Source organism: Lynx canadensis, chromosome A2, assembly GCF_007474595.2.
Source record: "Lynx canadensis isolate LIC74 chromosome A2, mLynCan4.pri.v2, whole genome shotgun sequence".
Taxonomy (NCBI): Eukaryota; Metazoa; Chordata; class Mammalia; order Carnivora; family Felidae; genus Lynx; species Lynx canadensis.
This window is the reverse complement of record NC_044304.2, coordinates 134,144,121-134,169,053: the sequence shown is the minus strand read 5'-3', so window position 1 is coordinate 134,169,053 and position 24,933 is coordinate 134,144,121. Positions and strand designations below refer to the sequence as shown.

Here is a 24,933-nt window from a genome sequence, read left to right as displayed (position 1 = left end):
TAATGTAAAGTCCTAAAGCAGGTCAAGGCGACCATATGCCTAGAATGCTCCTTACCACAGCATGATTCTTCACATAGCAGGGCTTACCACGGGCTTGTCATTGACCATCACGTATATTTCCCCAGCTAGGATGTTGTCACAGTCAAAGCAGCAGAAGTGTTTCAAATGCCAATTTTGGTTTTCTGCCTGGGTGTACTCATTGCTGAATATTAACTGAAAAGAGGGCAAAAATAAGATGAATCATGTATTTTCCTTTTTGGTACAAACGACAACGCCAGGTTCTTTAGATCAATAAAGGTTTTAGATCCACAGATAATATCAACCTACTTTCCTGGCCCAAAGTCTAAAATAACCTAAAGCTTACACTCGGCTTATTATTTAGTTTAGCGCAAATCAATCTTTTTTGTTTCTAGACGGTCTTTCATTAGTCAACACAATTAACACGGTCACTCAGAATGACTGAAGTTAAAAGATTTTCTTTTCCACTCATCTCCTCTGCATGTAAATAAGCAACTGATGCTTGGTTAATTTCATGTCACCTTTCTGCTAAGGATGGCCTTGTTAGATGGTAAGGGGACTCTATGGAGGTACGAGAAGTAGCCTGCCTGCGGTGGCCGCAGAGAACATACCTCATCACAGCCAGCACATCGTGGTTTCTCACTGTCACAGTAATGTCTGCCACAGTATAGCTTCCCATTCTTCCAGAAATAAATCATGTCGACCAGGAGTTCCTGGCAGGCACTGCAGACGAAACAAGCCGGGTGCCACAGTTTATCATAGCCGGCTCTTTCAGCGTAGATGGCTGGGTCACCCTCCTTCATACTCAGTTTGCAGCAGTAGCAGGACTGAAAGGGAAGTCATCCAAAACAATCTGGTCATCGTAACCTGGGCATTTCTCATCATCAGTTTACCAGGAATTCGGAGAAAAAATTTACAAGAGATGATTTCTACTAACATTAGTAATTTGTCCATGGAGACAACCAGGTGTTCTTACTTCCAGAAGTGGCTCCCTTGGCTTCCTCCAGTCTCTTCAACCTAATTTTTGTGCCCTGCTGGTAACAGAGCACTGTTTCCTTAATTAAAGTCACTTACAGAAAAGGGCTAACAGTAATTTTCACCACAATTTTTAAGGGGTTCTCTCAAAATGATTACCTTAGAGCTTATTATTACCTTTCTTGCTAAGCCTTATTGGTTGGATCTAATGGGAAATATATTACAGGAAGTTTGGCTCTTACTCTTTGTTCATCTGTATCATAATTCTCTTCTACTTTCAAGGCATAAAAAAAAGACTTCAATTTCTCTAAGAGATTTTTTAAAAATATGATTGACTATATAGTTGACCCTTGGACAACACAGGGGTTAGGGGTGCTGACTCCCCAATGCAGTAAAAAATCCATGAATAACTTTCTTTTCCACATATAAATTTTGACTTCCTCAAAACTTAACTACTAATAGTCTACTGTTGACTGGAAGCCTTACCAATAACATAAATGGTCCATAACACATATTTTGTATGTTATATGTATTATGTAATGTATTGTTACAATAAACTAAACTAGAAAAAGAAATTATGAAGAAAATCCTATGGAAGAGAAAATACATTGTATAGTACTATATTGTATTAATTAAAAAATCTGTGATAAGTGGACATGCACAGTTTCAAACCCATTTTTCAGGGTCAACTGTATACTCACACAAATTTAAATTTGAATTTAGGCATGTTCTCACAAAACAAAACTGAGTTAACCAAAGCATATATCATTCTTGTTTGTGGGAAGAGATAAACAATAACACCAAGATTATGTTTAGAAATAGATCTATATTAGTATGTCATATTCCAGCATGACACCAATGCTAACTACCATGTACACATACAACTCCCAATTATTCCTTGGCAACAGATAATCAGAAAACCTCGCTTTAGACAGAGGTTTCCAACATGATGATTTGCTAAAATAAACCTAAACTGAATTTAATTTATTTCCTTCACCTACCCTTTTGGAAAACAGAGGAATGGCTCCTCAAAAAAATGTTCAAAGAAGGGAAATAACCAGTAAATACACCAATGAGCCAATGGTGTGACCTCTCTACTTACATACTGAGTTCTTTGTGTTCGGCCGATTTGCCCTCCATGGCCCCCACTGCTGCGGTGGTGCTTCTGTCCCCTCCAGGGAGAAGCATTCTGTTGGGGCCTTGCGTGTCCATCTCACGGGGAAGTTTGACATCTCCTACTCCCAGAGCCTCACTCTTATATTTCTTCACAAACTGCTCCATCTCCTTCACCTCTTTGGGAGACAACTCATGGCACTTTGAAGGGTCTTGATCGTGTGCAGGGAGCTGCTTTGCCAGCTGCTTCTTTCGGTACTGTGCCCCCTCTGAGCCTGCCACGGGCTGCTTCTCCTTCGGCAGCATCTGCATGTATTGCCTGGCCTGAGCCACAATGAGACCAGTGTTAACTGGGAGATGGTCTGGCCATTAGACAAGCAATATTTTATAATACCATCAGAAGCGAGTTATTTAAGAAAGAAAAGTGTTTTATCCATTTGTAACAGTCTTCGTAATATAAATATGTTGAGATGAAAACACATTCAAAAAAGGTACAGCAAATAGATTTAGTTCAGTAAAAATAAACACATTTTTCTCCATGATATGAAAGCTTTTTTTCAGCTTATAAAAGATTTTGCTTACTAATGTCTACTTGAGCTAAATATGCAAATGTATATTTGCAAGAGAACATCAATTTTTAGAAGGCACGTTTAGATGTTTAGAATGGCCTGTATAGATCAAGTGTTTTCACCATTATAAAAAATATTATCACAAGGTTCACTTGAATGATTTTAACTAATCTTCTTAAAAGACTTCCAAATGTCATATTTAGTTGTTATTAACAGTAAAGGGAGTTTGACACAAAATTGCCCTTTTTTGGCCTTACATAGTAAAATATACTGTTTAACATTGTTTCATTCTAAAAAAAAAATGACAGAAAAATTCTATTCTTTACCTATCTTTGCTATCTTAAGAGAAATCTTCTCAAGAGTAAGCTAGAAGTTACTAGATTTATACCAAAACATCTGTTGTCATCTAATTATTAAGAATGTCAGACCATTCGCTCAAAAAGATAACATATCTAAGTAGTCAAGAAATTCTATGAAGTATCTAATCTTAGTTTTAAAAAAACCAATAGCAGTTGGAAGTCAAAGTAACAAGAACCCCAGAAAAATAATGGACTTGGGGTTGATTAGCTCACTAAAGGACTGCCCTAAATAAGTAGCCTCAGAACTTTAACAAGAGATGGCCCTTCCCCTTATTATTACCAATGCCTGATTCTGGACAGGAGGAGCCCACTCGTAGGTAACTGTATTGATCGAGACGTTCTTCTTGGCAGCAACTGGATGGTCAGTATCATAACATTGCGTTGATACATGGGAATTCCATCTGTTTTTAGCTTGGCAATCAGGGTGGTATATTTGGTGTCTTCAAAAAGTTTTCCCACTTTTCGATCCTCTTCATTGCTCAAGAGGACGTCATGCTCTTCTTGGCCACACTTGCAGTTACGACATATTTTTCTATAAGTTTGGAGATAAGTAAGCAATAACTAATATACCTAATCAATAAGTAATATACTCAAATATTTATAGTTTATAAAATACTTTTTTTTTTAATTTTTTTCAACGTTTATTATTTTTGGGGGACAGAGAGAGACCGAGCATGAACGGGGGAGGGGCAGAGAGAGAGGGAGACACAGAATCGGAAACAGGCTCCAGGCTCTGAGCCATCAGCCCAGAGCCTGATGCGGGGCTCGAACTCACGGGACCGCGAGATCGTGACCTGGCTGAAGTCAGACGCTTAACCGACTGCGCCACCCAGGCGCCCCTATAAATACTTTTATATGCATTCCATATAATGGTACAGAAAGGCAAGCCACTGGGTGGGGATTCTAAGTACCTATCCATAAATTAAGCAAGGAAACATAAAAATGGTACCTTCACTTTATAAAACCTTAAAAAGTTAGGTTTTGATTAAGTGTATGCTCAAGGGGGCATGTCTGAACATTCCTCATTTTCTTAAATAGATAAGTAAATAAAATCACCAAAACACTATCATAGAAAGAGGTTTCATATTTTATGCATGGTAACATTTATTTCATAGTCATTACCCAAGTTTTTGTTTTTTTGTTTTTTTTTAATGAGAGGGAGGCTGATATAACTTCTCTGATTAAGGACTATTATCCTAGATTTAGCTTTAGCTTTCCTCATTCCTTTCCTGTCCCCTTTCTATTTCCTTTCCTCTCCTTTTTCATTTCCTGTTTCCTTTTTCCTTTCTCTTTCTTTCCTTTCCTTTCTTTTACTTCTTCAAACACTCAGTGACCACTTACTATGTGCTTTCTTATGTATAAAAAAAAAGATAAATGAAAGTCTCTGGACTTTTCAAGAAATGAAATGAAAGATACCACTAAATGAAAGACACCGCTCCCCTTCCCCAATCTGGTCTAGCAGGTAATCATTCTTAATGCAACATATATGAGTGTCCATGTGCTAAACAATGTACTTTATTGATATGCCCTATTACTGCATTTGTGATAGGAAAGAAAAGTACAAGGCACTTTGAGAGGGTATAATTTTGACTTGGAACTGGTGAGAAAAGGACTCCATAAAAACAATTCCATAAGAAAGTAATATATTTAGGTTGAGGTCTGAAGGATGTATAAAACAGCATGAAATATGTTTGTGTGTGTGTGTGTGTGTGTTGTGTGGTGTGTGTGTGTGTGTATTGAGATGGGGTAAAGAAAGAAGAAGAAAAAGCCTCCAAATATTGAGTAGAAAGAGTATTTGTGGTGGTCCTGAATTAGGAAAGAGCTTGTGCCCTTAGGTCCCATGGTCTGAGAGAGCTGGTATGATTGCAGTGAGGTAAATAAATGGGGAGTGACAAGGTTGGAGAGGTAGGCAGGCATGAGATCATGCAGGGACTTGTAGGATACATTAAAGAATTTGGCTTTCACTCTAAGAATAAGCAGGAGGCACTGAAGGCTTTTAGGTAATGGATAACACAATTAGATCTGTAATACTTATAGTATGGAAAATGGGTTAGGGGTAGGCATAATTGGAAGTAGGGAGACCAATTAACATGTCAGTGGTGCATCCGGTTTGCAATGGCATGGTTCTAAGTAACAGGGACTACTTCACAAGTGGAATTTACATCTTGGATGGTTATTGTTGTAGTCTACATAAGATGTGTTATAGCTTGGACTAGAGTATTTAACAGTGCAGATTAAAAAAAAAAAGTAACAGATTTAAGATCTCCTTGAATGTAAAACTGACTAAACTTTGTGGTTCATTTGGATGTAGTGATGGTAAAGGGAAGGCCCAGTCTGTCAAAAAATGAACCCAGGTTTCCAAGATGAGTAAGCTGGTAGAAGAAATGTAACTTATTAAGACAATAAATGTAAAAGAAGAATAGATCTTAGGTATTAGGGGAAGATTGATGAAAGTCCTCCAAAATTCAACTACTGAAAAGTTTGAAATGCCTATGAAACAGTATAAAGGTATCAAGTAGATTGTAGGATATAGAAATCTAGTGTTAAAAACTGTAGCCTGGTAGAAAATATAAATTTGGGAATCAGGGTATGACCCATTTGCATATAAGTTGAATAGATCACTTTCATCTCCTGGGCAAGAAGAGAGGGAAAAGGTAGAGGACTGGAGGAAGGAAGGAGTCTGGCAAAGAAGCAGAACCTGGAGAAGGTGACAGAGGAAAACAGTGAAGTAGAGAGATTTTGTGGTGTTAAAAACCTGAGCTGGAAGTAAATATAGGGCAAAAAGAATATATAAATCAGAGGGAGGAGGTGAGAGTTTTAAAAGCCATTCGAATATTCTTACATTGTTCAGGAAGATATTGAAGATGTAGATTAACATTAGATGTTGTTACTACATATAATTTCAAACATATAGAGAAAATGGAATGACAATATAAAACTCAATTAATTAAACAGAAGGCAGTAAGAGAGGAGGAAAAAAGAAACTTAGGACATTAGGACATTTAGAAAGCACAAATTAAGATGGTTGATATAATCCAAATATACCAAAAGTCACAATAAACAGACTCAATTCTCCAGTTAAAAGACAAAGGATTTCAGTCTGGATAATACAACAAAATCAAACTATAGACAACTCGGAAGAAACACTTAAAATTTAAGGACACAGAAAGGATGAAAGTGTAAAGACGTAAAAAGATACATCAGGCAAATACCAACAAAAAGTAAGTTAGGCATCTGTATTAAAATCATGCACTTTGGACTTTAATGCTTTCATTTAATCTGTAGTAAAGAGTGTGACTACATAGTGACAGAAGTTTAAAATCACCTCTATGATGTAACGATTCTAAAATTAATATAGTCTAATAACCTAAATTCTAATTATATAAGCAAGACACCAAAACTTTAAGAAATAGACAAACTTATTATAGTAATGTTAAAAAATTAGAAATAAAGATTTGAGTAACACAATAAGCCTGATCAAGCAGACACATAAAAAATATCTTATCCAGTGACTGGGGAACACATTCTTTTGGGGAACATTTGAAACACTTCAGAAAACTGAACACATACTGTGCCATAGACAAAGTCTCAAATGCCCAGGAGGGGGCGCCTGCGTGGCTCAGTCAGTTGAGTTTCTGACCTCAGCTCAGGTCATGATGTCATGGTTGATGAGTTCAAGCCCCATATCAGACTCTGTGCTGACAGCTCAGAGCCTGAAGCCTGCTTCGGATTCTGCGTCTCCCTCTCTCTCTGCCCCTCCCCCACTCACGCTCTGTTTCTCTCTCAAAAATAAATACACATTTAAAAAATGAAAAAATAAAAAAAATAAATGCCCAAGGAATCACCATCAACCACATTATCTGAACAGAATATAATTATGCTAGACATCAACAGCAAAAAAGTAACTAGAAAGTAATTTTGGGGTGCCTGGGTGGCTCAGGTAAGCATCCGACTTCAGCTCAGGACACGATCTTACGGCTCTTGGGTTTGAGCCCCACATTAGGCTCTGTGCTGACAGCATGGGGTCTGCTTGGGATTCTCTGTCTCCCTCCCTCTCTGCCCCTCCCCTGATCTCTCTCTCTCTTTCTCTTTTTGTCTCTCTCTCAAAATAAATAAACTTAAAAAAAAGAAAATACTTTTAAAAGACTCCTAAAAAATTTAATATTGAAACAATCACAATAGAAATGAAAAGAAATAGCATTTTGAGAAAAGAGAAACAAAACTATTACTTCTTGAAATGCAGAACACAACTAAAGGGGTGCTTAGGAGAAAAGGGACAGCTAACATGCTCAAGTTAGAAAGAAGAGAGAATAAAATTAATTAACTCAGGAAGTTAAAAAAAAATTAGAAAAAATAAGCCTGAAGTACATGGAAGGAAAATAAAGATAATAGCAGAAACTAATAAAGCAAATGTTTGCTTCTTGTAAGATGCAGGAAAAAAAAACATTCAATACATTTCAACATCCCTTCTGATTATATTTTGTTTATTCATTTTAGCTATAGAAGGAAACTAGACAGGATTTTAGAAAGGGTTTCTGGAAAAAAGCTCAAACTCAGCACACATCATTAGTGCATTCATTTTAGGATGTGAAGCAAGGAAGCAACCTTGCCATCACTTCATTCACATAGTCCTGTGGGTACTAATCAGAGAAGTAAGAAAAATCAAAGAAATAGAAGTTATAAGGATTCATCAGAAAGGAAAAGTTAAACTGTTGTTAATCACAGATGCAATGATTGGTCATACAAATGTATTAACATCAGTAAGAGTTTAAGAAGCATTCTGGATTTAAAATAAATAAAACTGGATTTCTCTACACCAAAAAAACTAGGAAAAACAACTAAATATTTATTAGATTGATCTCTTTACTAGATAACAAATTATTAAATAATTACAGATTTTTGTGTCCTGTTTTCTTAAGGTGAGGTGTCCAAACCAAAAATATCAGATCTGACATGTGCAGTCCCAGAAAGAGATTGAGACAGAGAGGGACAGAGTCAGAGATATGAAGGCTAGGGGGGCAAACTAATTTCCTTGTGCACAAATTGGTCAGAAATCTTTATTTGGTAAGCATCTGAAGAGTCTGCAGATTCTAGTTCAGCTATAAAAGACTCTTATATCTGGTTATCTCATACTCCCACCCAGTGGAAAGGAGTATATTGTTCTATTACAGTATGTTCTTCATTCTTGTTCATCAGTTAACAAAAATGATATAATTATTTATAAAACCATCACATTACTTTTGGATCAAGTTTAAAATCATACTTTACTGAGGGGAAAATGGCAGGGTGGGAATTTAGTTCCTAATATAGATAAATAGATCCTTATATGGCTGTGAACTATAGCATGCATCCTAATAATTAGTAAAGTGACTGACTATAGGAGGAAGTAATCATGTTACAAGGATATGTGATGAAAGGTATGGATTTCCTCTGGAAATGTTTATTATCCAGTTCTATTCCAGAACAACATGTACACCAGAAAATAAGGGGAACTAGATTTTAGAATTTGAAAGACAAAAAAGCACCTGAAAAAAAAAGCCTTCTGGTTTTCAATTCACAAGCTATGACAAACTGTAACATGAGTAAATAAATTATATTTACTATGAAAATGTTATACATAAAAAGGTATATTAACCAATGATATAAAAGCCATCTCTATACTTTTTCTTATTACTTATATCAGCTATTTTTGGGAGATTTACATTCTGAGAATACATATATTTTCCCCATCCACCCCTCACCAACCCAACATACCTTATTAAGCAAGTAAAATCGGTTAAAGCAATATACCAATAGCAGCAGGAAAAAGAAGTTTTCAGCTTTCAAAGTGGGGAAAACCTGATTGATTCATGATAGCTTTTAAAATCACAAATACATTATAAACCCCATCTGCATCCTTGCCGCAACATGGTGGTCTGTGGTAAAGAGCACTTGGCAGGAATGTGACTCAGCAGGGGTGGGATGGTTTTTCAGTTAGAGTTGTCATCATGACAACAGCTGGAGTGACCACAACCCTTCCAGACCCCTTACCCTGGAGCTCCATTTTTACAACAAAAAGGGATAGCCACAAACCACAATTCAAGAAAGAAACCTATAAAATCTGGGCCAGGTGCCAGGAACTATCCATTACAGAAACGTATGCTATTTAATACTTAAATCTATGCTATTTACTAGTTAAAAAATTTTTTTAATAATTAATTTTGGGGGTTTTTAGTCTACAGTGTTTTACATTTGAATCACCCATATTTAAATTGGAAAACTTTATTTTTACAAATATCTTTTAAGAACTTTTAAACTCATTAGGAAGACAGCCTGTAAGTTAATTGAGAGGAAAATTCTGTTGAGGAATTGGGGGATTTTCTTGGTATCTAAGAAAAAGCATAAGAATGAGTAGGATATTTATCACATAATTTCAACCTGAAATAACGCAGATTCCATCCTTAAGAAAATGAAGAACTTTAAAAAACTGGTTTTATGCCAACTTATAACAAGACAACAATGGCATGGGTGAGCACAGTACTCACGTTGCTGGGGTGTGTACAAACATGTATGGTTTGTTTAGTATCTTTCCTCAGATGCTCCACCAGTAATTTTTGATGATATATGCAGACAGATAGCCTGTTTACTACATTTATTTGATAGCAATTTTGGGGGCAGTTGTAAGTCAGTTACCATACTTAGCACAGTTGCCAAATCTCTAAATCTTCTAAACTGTCCTAGAGCACTTGTCCCCAAATTATCCATAGGATGTTAATAAAAGTTATGTGGGGGAAGAAAGAAGGGAGGCGAATTCAGAATTAAGTTTATTTAAAATGATCTTTTTTATGACTTTTTAAAAAGATGCAAATGTAGTCTGAGAGAGTGAGAAGGGGAGGAGGATTATTTGTATGAAAAAGTTCTTTGTAAAAAAAAAGTTGAGCATGTTAACACATACACACGCAAAGGTTAATATGAATGACAAATCAGGACTGTAAACTCAAATTTTTACATTACAACTTCAGATTTCTTGAGTTAAATCCAGGAGAGGGAATGCCAAACTGTACCAAAGGTACTACCTCAGAAAAATACATAGATTTACAGTTTCAAGCTGAAAGCAGTCAAGAAACTATCCTCCATCCCCAACCCCAAAGAGAAATTATTTTTGTATCACTATTTGTAAAATATATATATATTTTTTTGTTTTTACAAGGCAAGTAGTAGCAACTGGAGTGCTCTGACATGCTGCCAGCACTCACAGTGATTTAAAGGTATGGTCATGGCACTACTACAAACCATATTTTAAAAGGGCTGGAAGCTGCCCGTTTATAAGAGGGATATACTTATATGGACTTAAGCATGGGCCTCTTGTTACAGAATTCAACACAAGGATTAATCCATTTATGGTGTGGAATTTTTAGTTTTCAGCCAGCCCTAAGCCAATCGGAAATTCTCTGAACAGATGTATGCTATATTCAAGTAACATTTTTCTTTTAAGATGCTACTGTTTTATTAGATGGATTTATGGAAGATAAGACAAAAGAATAATTTTATTGCTTACGTAATAAATGATCTATTATTCCAAATAATATTACTATACTTTCATATGAAATAATTGATTATAAACTTGAAATCTTGGGTTTGCATCTTAACATTTCATAAATATTTGTTAGCTCTAAATATTACTTTTCCTTGACAGTGTGTCCAGAAGATAGTATAGCTCTTATTTGGTAAGTATCAGGCATCCTCAACCTTTTATTTTCTCCTAGTCTTATAATTATTGATGGAGTGAAGAAAGAGAGTGCTCACAGATAAAGCATCATTGTCCAAAAAAGACATATGTCACAAAAGCACCACACTATAGAAAAGAGAGCCTGGTGCAGTCCAAAGTTCACTGGTCATGAGCGTGTAAACATGGGTTCTAGTTTCTGTTCTGCTGTCTAGAGAGATGGTTGAGGAGGAAGGTTTTGGCAAGCTTTGAGTCCAAATTCTAGCTCTGCCACCTATAAGCCTTGCCTTTGGTAAGTCATTTAACTTCCCTCAGTGTTTGATTTCTCATATATAAAATGGGAATACTATCACTTATCCCAAAGGATAGTATGAAGATTAGTAACAACCAAGTATGTAAAGTGCTATGATAAGCAGAAGTTTAAGACAGCCCCTATGACCTGCATTCTCTGGTGTTAATCTCATGATTATGTTACTATGGTATGGCAAAGAGAAATTATCTAGGTGTGCCAAATCTCATCACATGAGCCCTTAAAAAACATAAGTTTTCTCTGGCTGGGAGCAGAAGAGGAAGTCGGAGAGATTTAAGGCACAGAAAGGATTCCAAGCACGTTATTGACTTTGAAGACAGAGATGGCCATGTGCCAAGGAATGTGAGTGGTTTCTAGAAGCTGGGAACAGCCCCTGACTGACAGCCAGCAAATAAACAGGGACCTCATGCCTGCAACCACAGGAAATGAAGGAAGTGAATTCTACCAACATTACAAATGAGTCTGGAAGCAGATTCTTCTCCCAATTTCCAGATTAGACCTCAATCTGGCCAAAACCTTGATTTCAAGCCTTTTGAAATCCTAAGCAGAGCATCCAGTTAAGCCTGCCTTGACTTCTGACCTAATGCATAAATGGATGTTTAGTCAATTAATAGGTGTTGTTTTAACCTGCTAATTTGGAGTAATTTGTTGTGCAGCATAGAAAATCATTACAAGTGCTTATTAGCATGTGACACATAGGAAATCTTTATAAATTATATTTCTTATTAATAATTAATAGGCTCAAATAAGTCATTTTAACTTCCTTGGGTTTTAGGTCGTTGATCTATAAAATGAGGTTTGGCTAACTAAGTTCCAAGTTTTACTCTAAACTTCCATAAGTCTAAGAATTTATTTTTAGTTTTTTATAACTGTTGTGACACACCTTGACAGGCAGTCATGCCTACTGAATCTCTTCCATTCACTCTCTACATTCATTCCGCACCCTTCTGCATGGTACCCTGGGCCATGCTATAGGAGGCTGACCCCTAAGGACTGCAGCAGTGGGCTACCTTGTCCCCAGCAATGGAAGATGCCAACAGGAAATCTGAATGATGAAGATAGTAAGGTCTTATTTATTTGCTGGCTCCTACAAATATATAGGATTTTATTTTTTGCCAATTTTGCCAAGGCCAAAAATGACCCTTTACTTGGGGGTATGCAGAAGTAGGAAGAGGGTGGTAAGGACTGAATTGTGTCCCCTCCATGTGACTGTATTTGTAGATAGAGCTTTTAGAAGATAAAGTTAAATGAGGTCATAAGAGTAGGGTCCTAATCTGATAGGACTGGTGGCCTTCAAGAAGAAGAGAGAAGATATCTTTCTCTCTTCATATGCATGCACAGAGAAAAGGACATGTGAGGACACAGAGAGAAGCTGGCCATCTGCAAACCAGGAAGAGGTTTCTTACCAGAACCCAACCATGCCGATACTGAACTTCTTGAACTTCTGGCCTCCAGAACTAGAAGACAATAAATATCTGTTGTTTAACCCACCCGGTCTATGGTATTTTGCTATGGAAGCCTGAGCTAATACAGGGATCAAGGAAGAGTTCTCAGAGGTAATGCTTGACAGAGACTTGAAGAATAGGAAGGACTTTTGTTTCACCATAGTGAAATGTAGGTTTTTTCCAGCTGAAGGAAACATACCAAAAAACACACAAGTTCCAGGGAGCAGCATATATCTCAGCAGTTAAAACAGAGGCTACTTGGAAGAGAAGTGGGAGAGGAGACTGGACAAGCAAGCAGGAGTAGAAAGCAGTGAGGGTTCTTAAGCTATTGGGAAGTACACAACAGTATCCATTTTCAAGACCATTCTTGTGGCTGAATAGAAGTCAGGCTGGTAAAATGTGGAGAATAATTTAACTCTGATTTTCACAATGTGCCCCATGAAGCCCTTAGAGTCCTGGAAGTCAAGGGTTACCATGAAGATAGAGGAGGAAGCTAAGTGGACAGGATCCTGGGACTCCATGTCCACTGCAGTCACAGCAGTCTGTGGCCTTGGACCAGACCTGGGATCTTCATTACACTCAAGACAACCGGACTTTTACTTCAAAGACTGTACTGAAAATGGCTATCTGGAGGTCAAAAGCACCTGCCCTCCAGCCTTCCAGCTATGGTGAAAAATTCAGAGAATTACCAAGAATTCTGAGGGAGAGATGTGTCCAGATTCATGCCAGGAAGAAGACGGATTTACTAAGTAATACCACCTGGATGAAGCATATAAACTCAAGCTAGGTTGGAGGCTGTGGCAAAACCATAGTCTTTTATGGCTCTTAACAGATTCTCAGAGTCTATCAAGGTAAGTAAATGAAAAAAATTAAAATTAAAAAGTGATTTTCATGCCACAGAAATCTGCTCTTCTCTGACATTTTTTTAAATCTGAAAATCTCAGATTATAGTGATCTGTAATAAAAAAAAATATAGCACAAACAATAATTACTCTAAACCAACCTTCGGCTTTAGAGAAAAGATGCTATCACTTAGAAATGAGCTTTAAAAATCTCATTAGCAGTTTTTGGCAACTGTATGGTCAAACTAAAAAGGTTTTTAAAGATTTTTTAAGATTTTTAAAGATTGTACAGTTAGAACCATGCCCAGCAGAGGGCACTGCAACTCTCTCCACAGCCCACTGTGAGCACCACTGAATGGTGTGCACATCAGGAGCTGAAATATTCTAGTCCATGAAAACTATTTTGTGTCTAGTGACTTAATGTTTCAGAACCACAACAGACATGTTGCCTAACTTCTATGTCCCTTAAAAAGGTGGCACAGGGAAGATCCATGAAAGTCTTGTAATTAAAAAACTCCCTGAAAAATTTTAGCTCCTTACAAATAAAGAACTGTACCATCATTTCTGCATGGGCTGAGGTTTCCACTACCTTCATTATTTAAAACAACTGCCGTTGTTTCCTAAAACTTGCTAAATAAACTAGCTTTTAAAAGAACCTAATATCTCAAATTTTAATTGTTTATATTCTCCTATAACTTACATTGTACACAATCCCAATAGCTGATGAAATTTTTTATTCTAGGGAGTTTTCCATGGAAATATGCAGCACAGAAATTGTTCTCGAGTGAGATTTATTCTAACCAGGCATCTGACATCCTAATAATGTATAGTTGATCACTTTAACATTTTTCTTCTAACAATGATGTGCTGATTCTAATTTGAACAGACTTAGATCAACTACCATTATACTCTTGACAGCCATTAATGAACAAAATTTACATTCTTCATAAGAACAGGTTTAAAATACCAATTTTTAGGTTTATATAACATACACTATTATTTTAAAATATGTAAATAAGATCTACACAAAATTCACATTTTGATCCACCAACATTTGTCCTCCATATATTTGAACTTGATACAAGCCAATGATGGCAATGAATTATTTTTTTAATTCAAGTGTTAAACCTAAAAATTTCGAAGAGTCCTTAGATACCAGTCTATGTCCTGACAACCAGCACATGAGTGCTTAATCATATTTATTGTTTATTGCAAATATATAGGTAAAATGTGCAAAGTTATCAATTTTTAAGAAAAGAATTATAATTAATAAACAGTCCTAGAAGATTACCATAAACTTATCTGCCACTCAGGAAAGAGACATAAATTCAGTATTCTAGACTCATAGGAAATCTGAAGGACAGCAAATACACAATTTCAAATATAGTTACGATGGTCCAATTAGCTCAGTCACACTTAATGGTAGGAAAACAGAATAGCTTTAGCCTTTATTTTTTAGAAAAGAATATGACAGATCTACAACTTAACAACCATGCTAGAGAATTTATAAGAGATCCCCACTGTCTGAGGAAGCAGTGCCAAAGAGCAGAAATTACTAATGTGGCTGTCATTTTCAAAACATTACCTCCAGAAGTGTAGTTCGAATCCTTCACATTTTTCTTTGCATTTTAAACAGGGAGCTCCAAATCCTTGCTCATGACCTAAGCCCATCTGTTAAGTAGAAAACAATGTGTGTTATAACATTTTTTAAAAATCTAAAAAATTCAATAAACTGTCCTTCTAATTCTACTAACCACTCCTGTTTTTTTTTTTAAATTAAAATTTTTAAGATTTCTTAAAATTTAAATCCAAGTTAGCTAACACATAGCGTAATAATGACTTCAGGAATAGAATTTACTGATTCATCACTTACATATAACACCCAGTGCTCATCCCAACAAGTGTCCTCCTTAATGCCCATTACCCATTTAGCCCATTCCCCCCACCCAATACTGCTCCAGCAATCCTCAGTTTGTTCTCTGCATTTAAGAGTCTCTTATGGTTTGTCTCCCTCTCTGTATTTATCTTAATTTTGCTTCTCTTCCCCTATGTTTATCTGTTTTGATTCTTAAATTCCACATATGACCACTCCTGTTGATAGAAGTTGCAAACAAATCTTTTATGAGTATCACATTGTTTGGTCAATGAGGACACTTAGGTATGGATATGGGGACTCCAAATACCTACTCAACATACCTTGTATTCTTACTGATTTTTTCATGAAAGGAAAAGCATCAGAATACAACTGTTTAGAGGACTACAAATACTGCAAGTTGCAAAAAGTCATGAATTTATTTCTTTGGTCACTAAATGCCCTGTATGCAATAGGAACAGGGAGTTAAAGAGCCAGAGCTTGGGAAGCAAGCCTGTCCCCAAATGACATATTTTTTTTAGCAAACAAGGAATATAAAAAAGATTTTAGGAATTATGATTCAAATAATTTTATTTCATTTATTATTTATTATTCATTTATTTTATTAACATATGGTCAATTTTGTTCATTATTTCTATATTTATTATATTCAAAATGTTATTATTTATAAGTATAATAGCAATAACATATGTTGAATGCAAGGAATAAAGGTAAGCACTTATCAAAACCTTATAAAATCTCAAAAGCAATATTATTCTCTATTTTAGAGATGACAACTGAAATTCAGGAAGGTTACATAACTTGCTTAAGACCAACATGTAAATAAATGGTAGAGAAGTGATCTGAGTCCAGGTCTTTCTGACACCAAAGCCTGTGCTTTTACGCCTGGGGTGGGAATAGAGGGGGTGTACTACTGCCCTAATTATAACAATCTATTTTTTAATCACAATAAACAACAATCCTTGGGAACTTACTGAGACATGACTTAATAAACAAAAGAGGAAAGAGTGAAGATGAGGGAAGGACCCAAGAAGGCAATGTAAGCTCTTTTACCCAACTATTGATATTAAAGATCAGCCCACTTTATATCATCCCATCGGCAAATCACCAGCGACCAGGCTACTCTGTTTTAAATATCACATCAGTGACTCCCGACAAATTCCTTAGCAGCTAGTGCCTGGGGTAAGAGTTCAAGCTGGACAAACAATAGATTTTCTACCATGGCACCCTTTTGTAACTTTGCCAAGTTGTGTTTTTGCTACGTAATCTAAACCACACTGTAATTTGTTCCTTGAAAGCTCAGTCTGACCATGCCCTGAAGTTTAGATGAAGCCCTTCCTTTTTTTCTCTGAAGAAAATGACCACATCCTCTTACCGTAACGAAGATCTACCCAGCTGCTCAGGGGAACCTACATTATTTTTAAGTCAGACCATCTCAAACTGTCCAGTATTAACTAAATTTCATTACCTTTGCCATGCCCCCATTACCAATTTTCAAAAGATGTTGAAATTATATACTTTAATACTAGATGACACTTTATTATTATTATTATTTTAAGGAATTAAATTGTTTCCTTGTCGCTAGTGATCACAGCTCATACTACGGAAGTAAAATGGGTTAAGCAAAAGAGAGAGAGGAACGGATTATTTGAATTTTCTGGTCTTTTGCAAGGAATGTAATTAAAGAATTTTCTCCATTACGATATCCAGACTAAAATGAACAGCAAATCTAAAAAAAGTGTATTCTTTTTCAAGCTCTTTCAAGTTTTCCATTACAGGAGAGTTAAGAATCCTGAATCCACCTGGTGTATGGATTTCCTTCATACGGTGTTCCATTCATCTCCTGCCAAACTCTGCTCCCACATGAAAATTAAGATGACGTTATTAAGACTTAATCACATAGCTTAGCTCAAATCAGCTGCTTCTAAACTCTCCTGTGCATCATTCACAGTAAGAAATACATTTATCTCATGACAGATATATGCACACACATATGGAATTAAATTAATAATAAACAAATTCTTACCTGCCTTCAAATCTGAATCACCTGGTCTGAGCAACACTGGCCTTACTAAAATACAGCAAGCACAGTGGAAAAATACCATCTCGTTCTCGAATTCTGAATGAATTTTGGAAGCTTAGCTAATATAACCAGAACCCTACTTGGTCAGCAGAGATATGACAGTAAGGCCCAGCATAGTTCATTGCCAACATAAAGTCAGCATTGGAAAGGGCCAAGTTGTTTCCTTCCTACCTGCTTTTTATTCCTCTTAAAATAGTTATCAGTTTATCTATTAGGATTATTAGAACTGGTGATGTTTCATGAACATGTCTTTTAAAGTGGCCCACATGCTCTTATTGCTGGACAGGCCTGGGCATCCCCCCTGGTGTAAGAGGCCGGGAAAGGAAAATCAAGAAAGCAGTTCTGCCCTGGCTGTGCAGCTAGTCAACAGCACGCTGATCTCACACCCCATGTGTGGCAGGCCCTCCACTCAGTGCCTTGGTGGAACTTCCCTGCGGCTTCCAAAGATTTCCTGGCCCATCTCTGTTTAAAGGGAAAGGGCTACAAATGCAGGTGCCTGAGCGCTCTAGATCGGGAAGATATGAATCTGTCAGGAAGGTTAGGAAGGCTGTTTTGAACAAATATTGCTTGAACTGCGCTGAAAGGATGAGCGGCTCCTAACTCAGTGGGGAGGGGGAAGGGGAGGAAGCACATTCAAGGTGAGGGGACAGTTATGCGAAGGTCTGTGGCAGAAGCGGGAATTGTTAGAGCAGGGACACCTCAGAGCACTCAAAAGGTGATAGGACCAGACTTGCCACAGGCAGAGTGGGGTTTTGTTTTCACCTTATCTTTTCCTTTTCCCAAGGAAAAAATAATCTTCCAAGGATGAGACTGGTAAGGAAGAAGCACTAGAGAAAGGCACTGGGTGGGGGGTTGGGGAGCAAGAGCACCCACCCCTCAAGCTCTGCTGGCCAAGCCACAGAGGGGACCCCTCAGGGAGATTAGAACACCTGACTCTGAAAGAAGACGTAATCTGAGAAAATGGCTCTGCAGCCTGCCGGGAGAACTCAGAAAGCACTGCTCCCGTGTTCTTCCACCCACTCTGGCTTGCCTGGAAGGCCAGCTAAGTCTCCATACAGGTTCCTCCTACCACGGTTTATGACCACCTGAAGAAAGTTTCCTTCCCACCTCTCCACACACACACACTTTCATCTTCCCCAAACACTCAGACACAAGTTGTGAGGGGACTCTGAAAGTATCATAGAGAGGGAACAGGAACATGAAGGAGAGCGGAATGAGATCATGGCAGTATGATACACTCTCCTGCCACAATTCAATGAAAGCAGTTCTAATTAAAAATAAACCCACAATAAAAAAGACACCTAGTTTTTAAAACCATTGCTCACAGCTATCATGATTAGTAAGTTTCACACTGGGAATGAACTTGTTTTCCTAGAGGAATTTCACTAAAAGAAATTATTTTTATAGCTATAAATATATAGGTATAAAAAAACCTGCTTGATTCCCAGCAATGAAGATCTCTAACCCATGTCACTTACTGGGTGAGAACTTCTTCCATATTCTTACCCTCTTTATAAACCTCTGTTAGGATAAAAAAGCATAGTGCCACTAATAACAAAGAAATGTGGTTCACACTCTAGTGTGTGCCTAGTTCCACATCTAGAATGCAATGTGTTCTCTAATCCTGTTAAATCCAATTTATATGATAAAATTGTACCAGAGCAGACATATTTCTACTGGTATGAGGCAAATTTCTTCTGTTTCTGTTTCTGCCACAACTTAGGCATCTAGGCATCTGCTATCCTTCCCTTCCCAAGTCAAACATATCACGTGAAGGCAAGTGTACAAATTCCACTCTATAGTAAAATGAGTTTCAGAGCCAGAGCTGCCTCGAGCAGTTTCGCCCCTATTCCAGACCTTTTTGGTCAGAGATCACAGAAGCTGAGATTCCCTGGCTCTTCCAGTGCAAGAGTATGGAACTCTATTTACCCTAAGGGCTCAGCCAATTTCTCTCCCTCCTTCACTTCTGTATTGAGGATTCCCTGAAGTGCAGGACCCAGGACTCTTCTGCCTAGACTTCTTCCCTCCCCTTTATTCTTAGCACAGGCTGAACCCTCTGGTTAGCATCCTTCTTTCCTCAAGAGCCTTGGTGGTTACTCTCAGACATCCAGATCTTATAGGTTGTTCTCTGCCCAGGTGTCCGCGCTTGAGAATTCTTGGTGAGGGGTAAGAACAGACAAGGTGTTACATGATGACACCCAGAGTGTGTGCAGGGGAGTGAGGGCCCAGAAAGTGCTGGCAACCTGGCTGTTTAGAAAGTGAAGTCCAGATCCCTGGACTAATATAAACACCAAGATATGTGTGCTCATAGGTAATATGTTGTGAGAATTAGTCATCCCAGGTATTAAGGAAATGATCAAGAATGACTTGGCTAAACAGAGAACTGTGAAAATGTAGAAAGAGCACTCAAGGGAGTTGGAAAACTGTGGTCTGGTCCCAGGTGTTACTGCTAGGCCTAGGGATTTCAGAAGTCATTTTCTTCTCTGGATTTCCTCATGTGGATAATGAAATGAAGGGATTGAGTTAGATTAACTCTAACAAACTTTTTAATTCTAAAATTATGACTGTAAATCATGTTTCAGATTAACTTTACCTGAGTTTGTTATTCAGCATAGTCATCTGCTCAACATCTAAAGAATAAATAGACAGTAGTCATTTGAGAAAGCCAATAGATTATTGCCTCTTATTGGTCAGAATCCTTTGGAATTCAGTGTGGAGGAGTTGTTTATATAGGAAACAAAAAAAATTAAGTTCTGAGAGCTGAGATACAGTTCTGTTACATGTAATCATTTTAGTAGCAAATGTGACATGGTATTCCCTGCAGAATCAACACTTGGTGCCTAAAAACACATGTTTTTCATAAGCACACAGGTCCCAAAGCTCTCTACTTACTTCATATAATTTTAGTAACACATTCTGGCCAGCGTCAATACAAGGATATGACAGATTAATTTTTCTTCTTCAGTGTCCAAAAAAACAGATCCTTTGGATTGACTATATTTGGAAAAGCTATGGTCAGGCTTTAGGAATACCTATCAAAGTCAACTGAAAAAATAAAAATGACTATAGTATTTATCCTGAAATGCTAGTCCTAGACAAGTAAGATTTTTAAAATATCCTTAACTATAGGCTCCAGAACTTACATTACCATGATCTGTGCCTCCAAACACCCCTTGTCCCCTGCTTAGTATTCTAGGATAAGAAATGGGATCAATTTCTCTGTATTCATAATTTCAGGTAACCAGATAGGTTGGCAACATTTCAAGTGACCCTTCTGACCCAGGAAAGGCTATTGCATGTCAGATACTTTAAAGAAAAAGGAAAGAAGGTTATGGAACATCTGGTATTTCAAACATGGTCTGAGTTGATTTGGAGATAATTTGAATCTGGAAGATATTATGCAGCATTCAGGGTGAGATCATCTGATTCATGCTGTTTTCATAACCAAATTTCCCTCCGGAGCAAAGAATCATATGTGGTTACTAAACAAGCAAGTGTTACTAAGACTTCTTTAATCATTTTGGAATGAAGCAGACCAAGGTAGATTATATGAAATATACATAAATTCTCTCTCTCTCTGTACATGCACATGCCTATTTACCTATCACATATGTATATATACATATATTCATATTATATTCTTAAAGAGCATTTTAGATCTTGTTTATATAAATGAATATTCTGAACAAAGGAACTACATTTCCAAAAAATGATCTCTCTCAGCACATAGCTCTTTTAGAAAACTGATCTGTGATCTGTGAAGTTCTCCCCACCTGAATCAATTCATTTTGATTAATTTGTGACACAAAAACTTAAAATGTTTTCCATTTTTTGTTCTTTGGCTGCTTTCCAAGCTCTGTCAACAATGGCAATACCCACCTCCACCCCCAGAAAAAGGCTAGGTTACACAGAAAACCAGACTTAAATATAAAAATAGAGGTATCCTTCAGCTTTTATAGTTTGGCAAATTTCTTAGATGGGAATACAAAGAGATAATTTATCATGATTAAGAACTACTATTAATCATTTCTAATAAAATTGCTCTATCTTTTTCTTTGCTTATAAGAACAAAAACTGTGCATCTCTCACTAAAGTTTGAAATACATAAGAGGAAGAATGAAGAAAGAGACATCACCACTCACCTAGTCACACAAACTGGGGCCCAGAGTCCTCCTTATCTCTGTGTAGCCATGCTTACTATGCTCCAAGTCTTGCTGGTCTGTCCTCTAAGAACTACATGGTTTGTTTCCTCACCTCCACTCCACTGCTCAATGTTCAAACTCCTATCAGGTCAGCCTGGGACCACACTTTCCTAGCTGACCACTCCATTTGAAAGCATCCTATTGCCACTCTCAAAATTATTTTAATAAAACCTAAAGATGATCACCACATTCCACTTGTTAGATGAGTTCAATGAATTCAATGAGTTCAATGAATTCGACATGCCTTAGCATTGCAGAGAAGTTGGTTTTCAACCCACACCTCCCTTGCAAACCTCTGCTTCCAGAAAAGCTTTTCCCTTTGCTGGATCTCATTCCCTTTCCCCTCCATCTGGCAAAATCCTACTTTCTATAGACCTAATCCAAACATCAGTTACTGCGTGATGCCCTTCTTGGACTATTCTCAGCCAAGTTCTAAATTCCTATCACTCTATTATTTAGTCCCTTTCCAGTACACTATGATATTTACACATCAGTTTACCCCATTAGACTACAAGTTTCTTGCTCATATTTGAACTCCTGATGCTTGTCATAGAGGCTGAGCTTGACAGAAATGCCAGCAAGTTTTATTTATTTATTTATTTATTTATTTATTTATTTATTTAATACTGGTCTTAATTATCTAATGACCTTTTAACATGATACTTTTACTTCAGGAACTCCCATTGCTTTTCAAAAAAATAAAAATTAAACTAATAAAAAATTTTTTAAAAAGAAGAAAAAGAAGAAAGCTGTGGTAGGGGTGGTTTTTGCCAGGCATGGTTCTAAGACTTTTACACGGATCATCTCATTTTATCCTCACAGCAAACCTATGAAAGTCTGAAGTACTATTAATTATTATGTGCATTTTCATACAGATGAAAAGCTGGAGCAGAGAATTGTTAACTGCCTCAGGTCAGCTGTATTGCAGAAGGCCCATTCTTAACCACTAATGCCTAAATGTAGGTCATGAACATGGAAAGATCTTGGATTAGATAAAGAGTAAATTAGTTTTTTGAAAATAGAAATCAATATAATTTTTAACTTGACACCAAGGATTATAGCTCAAGAATAGAATAATCAATTAACAGTCTTCAGCTGTCAATAGCACTTACAAATGGGAATAAAACTCTTCACTGTAGATTCCACAATTCATTTCCACATTCCTTCAGTTTTTCAGTGCCATAACTTTCAAAGCCAGAGCCCTACATGAACCTATATCATAAAATCCACTGTGAGCCAAATGGAGTGACATCTTTTTGTTCGCACACAGTAGTAAACCATCACACAGATTATTGTATTAGGAAAAAAGGAAACAAGTGATCTTTCAGCCTAAATAGTTTATAATAAATTCTATTCTGGAGGTACTGTGTCAGTCTTCCTGGAACTTTAATAAATTAAATAGATAACTCCCACTCAATCTGTCCCTACATTTCTTAAGGCAGTACCAGTATCAAGTAAGTGACACAGGGACTGTCACCAAGGCAATTTGTCTATTTTCAGTCTGAGATGCAGCAGATTACCTAAGACATCTATACAACTTCAGTAATTATGGTAAATTTTTGACAAGATCAGAAGTAGATCCTGCTGCCTTCTTCTACAAATCAATAATGAATTTTAGTTCTGGTATGATATCTTGAAACATTTCTAATTATATATTTTTTTATACTTAATGACAGTGGTATTTATACCTCCACCACCACCAATTGTTAAGATGTTACTACTGCCAGGCACAATACAGACACCATTTCATTTAATTCACAAATCAACCTATGGGAAAGGTTAATCTTCCCAATTTCACACACGAGGAAACTGGGACTTGGACAGATTGAGTAATTTGTCTAAGACTGCCCCGCTAGCAAGTGGCAGAAGTGAGATTTGAATCTTAGCAATTATAACTCCAAATCCTGAGCTCTTAACTACAAAGTCATCATTTTTTCTTCTCCAAAATGAGAGTTTGAAGACAAATAATAATTTAAATGAGTAATATTCCTCATCTGTAACTCCTCTGGAACAATAGGTTTTGATCTCAAAGACTGCCTATTCGTCACTAGACGGAGCTCCTCCTTCTTAGACAAATGTGAGACTGATGACAAGGAACCTGAATGTCTGGACACCAGCTGCACTAACGCTAAAGGCCCTGAGGTGATTATTCACACATGCAAGAGGACCCTCAAAAGAATAGGGTGTGGGTCAAGGAAAATCTCCAGGATCCTGATGCAAAATAGGATTCTTCCAATGGTATAACAAGAGAGAAAATGTTTTAAAAGAAACAATGAATCCAAAGTATTTTTATATCATCCCCTGGAAAAAATAAAAGTGAAAAATAAAAACAAAAAGAAACAGTGAAATACAAATGAAAAAGTTAAATCTCAAACTTGAAAGATCTTTATTCAAAATATGTAGACTTATCATTAATACTAAAAACTATTTGCTATGTTATGTATTTATACATCATATAAAAGATTCCATATAATGCCCAGGGGTGATATAATGAGGCAAAAACTGAAGTAATACTTGTCATGTTTTTCAAATCACAAAATTTCTACATTTATAATGGAAAATCTCTGTATTGGTTACAAATTACCCCCAAAAGTTAGGGGCTGAAAATAAACATTTATGATCTCACAGTCAGCCAGCTGGGAGTGGCTTAATGAGGTGGACTGGCTCAGGGCCTCTTCCTACATTGCAGTCAAGGGTCAGCCAGGGATGCAGGCATCACAAAGCTTGACTGGGGCCAAGACACACTTTTAAGCTGTCTCACAGGGGTGCCTCATGACATGGCAGCTGGTTTTTCCCAGGGCAAATGATCCCAGAGAGAGTGAGAGCACCCAAGATGGAAGCTGTGGCCTTTAATCTCGGAAGGGACATACCATCACTTCTGCCATGTCACACTCTTTGGCAGCAACTGACCAGGTCCGGCCCACTCAAGGGGAGGGGAATAGACAAAAGTATGAATTCTAGGAGTTGGGAATCAATGGTGGCCATCTTAGAAGCTTCCTTCCACAACCTCTTTTCTGTTTTGATTTTAAATCCAAAGACTAAGTGATCTGTGATGAGACAGACATATTACAAAGTAAAGGGGTATAGGGTGTGCTTATCTACCACTCTTGTCTTTATTTTTTTCCATTTCAAATATTTAAATGTCTCTTCAATCAAATGGGCATAGTAACAGAGCTTTGCTCCTTACATATAAATATTCTTATTCCTCTCAGTCTGTTAGCTATTTACTCAGTCAGGCCCAGGGAACAGTCTTCCGGAAGACAGGGTAGAATATGATTTTTAGTCTCTCAGTCTTATTTTCCATCAATCTCAGCACATATACACACTTGTGTAGTACATATATACACACATATTTCTTGTGTTTTAGAACACAATCATAAAATAGAATACAGAATATCAGGTTTGATTACCAAGAAATTTTCAAAAATATGTTTAAGAC

The 24,933-nt window shown here is 37.0% G+C and overlaps 1 protein-coding gene across 1 annotated transcript in view; it reads right to left on the bottom strand.

Annotated features, from left to right (window-relative positions):
* The window catches only part of TES (testin LIM domain protein), a 47,298-nt gene that overhangs the window by 6,916 nt on the left and 15,449 nt on the right, over nt 1-24,933 (bottom strand). Inside the window, 8 exon segments of the mRNA XM_030308274.2 lie at nt 56-87; nt 90-213; nt 630-845; nt 2,096-2,109; nt 2,112-2,430; nt 3,315-3,394; nt 3,397-3,566; nt 14,922-15,007. Of these exon segments, the coding sequence (XP_030164134.1) occupies nt 56-87; nt 90-213; nt 630-845; nt 2,096-2,109; nt 2,112-2,430; nt 3,315-3,394; nt 3,397-3,566; nt 14,922-15,007 (1,041 nt within the window).